Genomic DNA, 5,078 nt, shown 5'->3' on the forward strand with positions numbered 1-5,078 from the left:
CTGGGGCCTCATTAATTATTATTAGTATAACGTTAATTGTATAATCTTACAAGAAAAACAATTAACATATGTTGATGTAAATGTGAACTTGTTTTCAACAATAACTTGATCATAAAATGAACATGAGAGGATTCATCATTTTCCAATTCAACATTTATATAACATTTAGAGAGTACTATACTTTAAAATGTCAATTTTCATGTGATCACTTTTTACTACCTTCATTTTTATTCTTGTTTCTATGCCTAATGCAAATATGTTATTAAATCAAGTTTAACAATTTAAAAGTACGGTAATGATAGCTTTTGAAATAATTAATTATTGTTGCAATAAGTTTTGTTTATACTAAGACTAGTAGTAAACTCTAACACTAAATATGACTAAAAATTAAGGATATACTAATATCTGACATTTTTTTAATTGGTGTCCATATTGCGTGGCATACACGAAATTTTGCCAACTCAAAATATTCCAACAAAAATTTAAAATATTGAGTAAGAGAATACATACAATAAAGTGATTATTCAATGAAAACATACTTTCATTTAGGACTCTCAAAACGAACAAGTTTGTCTTATTTTGACTTGTTTCGCGTTTAACTCGAAAAAAATGGGTCTAACCTGCTATATATACAATTATTTTTAAAAATTGTGTAAATATACATAAATATATATTAAAAACATATTTAATCATATAAAATGGTTTTCTAACTTCGTTTTTATACTATAAAGATATCGTCTACTTACAAAAACAAGAACGATGCAAATATTGCTTCTCTTTTGTAGAATGTACAAGCAATATCATACTACACTTATGAAAACTTCTTCCCTCGCAAGAAATTATTGAACTTCTTGATCTTAACAATATATATATATATATATATATATATATATATATATATATATATATATATATATATATATATATATATAATCAGAAAGTTGTTTATTTTATCATTTTCAAATTTAACATTCATAGAGTATAGTGTCATTCGTATTCACTTTGTTTTCATTCTATTTCTGAAAGACAAAATTATAATTTTTAAAAACAATATAATCATTAAAAGAAGACTTAGACTTTTATAAGAAAGAAAAAGTTTCTTGAAAAAAAAAAGAAAAAATAGTAAATATCAAATGGTGTTGTATTGTAAAGTTATCATTATCCTTTATTTATATCCTCTTTGCATACCTAAACCAAGTATACCATTTAATAAAGTTTAATTATATTATAACTAAACCAAATATACCATTAAATAAAGTTTAATCATAGTATGACTTTTATAAAGTTATTGTTCCAGGATTATCGCTATTGATGCTAATACTCGGAGTAAAGTTCAATATGAAGTATGACTAAATTTCACCATATATCAACAATATATGACAAAACTAACATTCACCACGTCTCCAATTTCATGTTGTGTATCTTGTAAATATTTTTTTATGTATATATTGACAGAAATGAGAATTAAATCTAAGATATCCATACACACATAAAAAATATGAAGTGTTGCAATTGAAATTTAATAATATAATTAAACAGTTCACAATCTATAAATTATTAAATTCCACCTTACATAGTATGAAAAATGATACCCTAAACTACTCAGTTATCGCTTTGATCATCTTCCCAGGCAATTGCATTCTTGCCAATCTTTTGAAGGACTCTGATCACTTTTTCTGTTGTCACGTTGCCAGTAACGATCACCTTGTTCAGTTTTGTGTCCACGTTATACGTTTCAATATCTGCAAAGGACTCAAGTTTTAAACAAAGTAAAAGGATCGCAGAGAAAGAAAAAAAAAAAGTGGATGTTTTATTATATTGGTGCTGGGAAAAACAAGAACCTTCTATCTTCTTTATTGCTTTGAGGATTTTCTTGATACAATCGTCACAGTGCAAACCAACTTTCACTTCCACGACCTGACCACAGGCAACAAAAACAATCCTTCTCAGTTGCAATTTGCAAACCAAAAATGAGATTAATAAAAATCTTACATTTGCCATTAGAGAAAGCAGAGAAAGAGGAGTGAGTAAAACTCCAAGTCTAGGTCCTGGAGAGAGATAAGAAGTGGAGGAAGAGAGAAATCAAAGAAAAAAGAGAAATGGGGTTGTAATGGTTCATGGAACTGCGTGAAATAATGGAGCAACACACAGGAAGGGAATGGATTCTTGACGTGAATTAAGGAAGCTTTTACTTTCTTCAAGAAAAGTTTGAGAAAAAAGTGAAACTTTATTCTTATTTTAAGATTTCGAACTATCTGGATTCCACTTAGTAGCATGTTTGGTCGGCAAGCATTATATTTATCCTCAAAACAACATATGAATATATGCACAAAAACAGACAAACAAATAAATAAATGTGTTTTTATCTTAATTTATCGTAAAATATCTATTCAATTAATCAGTACTTTGTAATTAGGGGAATATTTCATTAGTTCTCTTTTCTTGAGAGTAGATTAGTTTGTCTTGTATACTATCTGATTTAGTTATTAGTTCAATTTTACATCACAGATTATAGATTTTATCTCTAACTAAATTACTTATCATCATTAAGTGAATTTTACAAATCATTTCAACCAGTATGTAACTCATTTACTAAACTACTTTCGTTTTAGGTGTTCTGCGTTTATCAAATATTTGAGTGTCCTACACTCATTCACCGAAATTATTCAGGTCCACTGTTGATTACTCACATTCGTGATATTACTGATTCTCTAATAAAATGTCAAAGAACATATTAGTCTGCGTAATTAAGTTAATCCAATTAATTATCCAGATTTCCAACACAGCCCGAAATGCACATCTTACCCTTAAAAATAATATTTCTACTCAATCTCCATTTTCTTAATTAAAAATATAAATATAAAATAGGACATAATAATACATCTTAAAAGTGAAGGGAGTACCAATTACATATTTGGTTTCTGTTGAAAAAGGTTCAGAGTATTTTTACTCCCATTTATAACACTGAATACACCCAATTATCCATTGTTCTCCAACTTATTACATGATATACCATGTTAGTGTATTGAAAGAGAAGATATGAAATCAGAGTTATCATTGATATGTGCGGAAAGAATACACCACTTATTTACACCAGAGGAGCTTGAATATATCATTCAAGCTTACTGTTTTTACAGGTAAAACTAACTGTAACAGAAACAACTAAAAAACATAATACAACCTGAAACAGAGAAGATATAGGGTATATCTCTATCAGGTTAATAGGTTAATTAAGCATCTAACAGTTGAGTTTAACATACTTCTATATAAATTGATAGTGGTTCCTGTACTCACTCAAAAACTTATAACACAAGTACTCATGTCATAAGATAAGCCTAAAAAAATTGTGCACAAAGGTCTTCTAATGCACACCCTGGGTACTAACTGCTTTTGATACAACACCCAAAACAGATCCCCGTGCCCAGATGCTAGGTCTTTCTTTTAAGACTTTATACTAATGGCAACACATGATTACTGATAATATTGCTAGATAGTGCATGTTTAATATTGATTGTTTTGTGTGAAATAGTTGCTTTATTATACTCGGTGCAAGAGTTCCTCTCAAACTCCCAGATGCAGTTAGTCAACTAGGAGCCTTATAAGTTGGGCATCAATTTGAAGTTTAGGAGAAAAGAAAGAGGAAAGAACACAATACTACCCTAGGAATGATAAATAAGCCTTATTGAAAATGAACAACACAGCAACCAACTCTAACGAAGAGGGACCATTGTAGAACAATTATCAGTTAACAGATTTGACTTATGTTTCGGATGTTACAACAAATAACCAGTAGCATCGGTGATATTAAGTTAACATATACTATACCACAGAATTTAAAGAAATTAAATCCCTTTAGCAGGAAAAAAGTTGTACTCGCAAATTAAGGACATGTTTTATCTCTGTTCTCTTGATCACATGAATCTGAATCACTTGCTCTGTAACCTGAAGTAAACAACGTAGAGATCGATCAGGATACATACACCCAAAATTCACCAATCTAACAGATGTTAGAGCTTACCTGGCCGTTTACCACACACTTTCCATACTGAATTTCGATTTCTTGACGCTTTACTAATCCAAACATGTCCCTGTAAAAACAAAACTCATTATAGTCTAGTAGTCAGTAACATGAAATTGAGGAGCAGAAAAGAGTATAGCAATTACTCAATTCAAATTAAGTGTAGTCACGTAGCTCTTACGGCCACTAACCAATATTCAAGATGTGTTTGAGTAAACTTCTTTGTGGGAAGAAAGAAAGTAAAAGAAAAAGGTGATAAGTTTATTCCATGAATCAACATTTCTTTTATTGCTTTCTTAACCCCGTGAGTGCGTATAACAAAACTTGTCCAAACAAACATAAGAAAAAACAGCATCACAAATAAAAATTCAAAAACAGACAATTGAGTTCGTGCATCTTTTCTAAACAAATAACAACAATCTGATTAAAATTGTGATACAAGAAAAGGGATTTCGGGTAAAAAGGCCAGTACCAAATTTCCAATGGGAATGACATAGAATGATAGAAATAGAAGAAGAAAGAAAAGACCTTTTGGGGATCCCTTGGAACACCATAGCCAGAGTTATACATTTGACCCACCAAAACCTGCATGCCAGTGTCCCCAGCCTTGGCCTCCTTGAGGGTGTCCTGGAACCACCGCTTGGCGCAATCGGCGACAACCTTGGCGAGGGGTGTCCGACATTCTTCCAAAGGTTCCATCTTTTTCGCAAGCTCGACCTTAACACCAATTGGGGTCGCACTTCGAGGCGTGGCCACACGGCCGGGCGATCTGGGTAGCGTCCCCTTCGGCCTGATATTGGGCTTCGCAGATGACACAATCCGCGATAGCTCCTCCAGCCTCGCCGCAGATTCAAGATATTTTCCCATCAAATCAAATCTCACACAACAACAAAATATGTGTTGCTTTTAAGATCAGATATTTCAGGGTTTCTTTAAAGTTTGTTTAAGTGGAGGTTAATGTTGGAAAAGACAAAGATCGGAGATTTCTATATCTCTGTCTAGCAATTAAGTGTGCATCTAAAAATGGTTAGAACTTAGCACAGTGTGTCTCTTTGTTTGA

At 31.4% G+C, this 5,078-nt stretch overlaps 2 protein-coding genes across 2 annotated transcripts; both read right to left on the bottom strand.

Annotated features, from left to right (window-relative positions):
• Window positions 1-1,490: 1,490 nt before the first annotated feature.
• LOC114193649 (Heavy metal transport/detoxification superfamily protein) lies at window positions 1,491-2,240 on the bottom strand. The gene is made up of 3 exons (XM_028083568.2): window positions 1,993-2,240; window positions 1,842-1,917; window positions 1,491-1,742 (listed from the first exon to the last, which is right to left on the bottom strand). Exons 1-3 carry the CDS (start codon window positions 1,999-2,001, stop codon window positions 1,603-1,605), a joined length of 225 nt encoding a protein of 74 aa, XP_027939369.1. The 5' UTR covers window positions 2,002-2,240; the 3' UTR covers window positions 1,491-1,602.
• Window positions 2,241-3,727: 1,487 nt separating this feature from the next.
• Window positions 3,728-5,078, bottom strand: LOC114193563 (uncharacterized). Its single transcript, XM_028083456.2, has 3 exons — window positions 4,547-5,078; window positions 4,019-4,088; window positions 3,728-3,942 (listed from the first exon to the last, which is right to left on the bottom strand). Exons 1-3 carry the CDS (start codon window positions 4,883-4,885, stop codon window positions 3,881-3,883), a joined length of 471 nt encoding a protein of 156 aa, XP_027939257.2. The 5' UTR covers window positions 4,886-5,078; the 3' UTR covers window positions 3,728-3,880.

Source organism: Vigna unguiculata, chromosome 1 (genome assembly GCF_037176805.1).
Source record: "Vigna unguiculata cultivar grain cowpea cultivar isolate G323 ecotype 2 chromosome 1, ASM3717680v1, whole genome shotgun sequence".
Classification (NCBI taxonomy): Eukaryota; Viridiplantae; Streptophyta; class Magnoliopsida; order Fabales; family Fabaceae; genus Vigna; species Vigna unguiculata.

What these genes read in the sequence shown, in the direction of transcription:
- LOC114193563 (XM_028083456.2), bottom strand. Translation starts at nt 4,885, where the DNA reads ATGGGAAAATATCTTGAATCTGCGGCGAGGCTGGAGGAGCTATCGCGG. An exon ending in TTCCAAGGGATCCCCAAAAG is followed by an intron (nt 4,089 to 4,546) that starts GTCTTTTCTTTC and finishes TTGTTTTTACAG; the next exon opens with GGACATGTTTGGATTAGTAA. An exon ending in AGTGTGTGGTAAACGGCCAG is followed by an intron (nt 3,943 to 4,018) that starts GTAAGCTCTAAC and finishes TGTTTACTTCAG; the next exon opens with GTTACAGAGCAAGTGATTCA.
- LOC114193649 (XM_028083568.2), bottom strand. An exon ending in AGCAATAAAGAAGATAGAAG is followed by an intron (nt 1,743 to 1,841) that starts GTTCTTGTTTTT and finishes AGTCCTTTGCAG; the next exon opens with ATATTGAAACGTATAACGTG.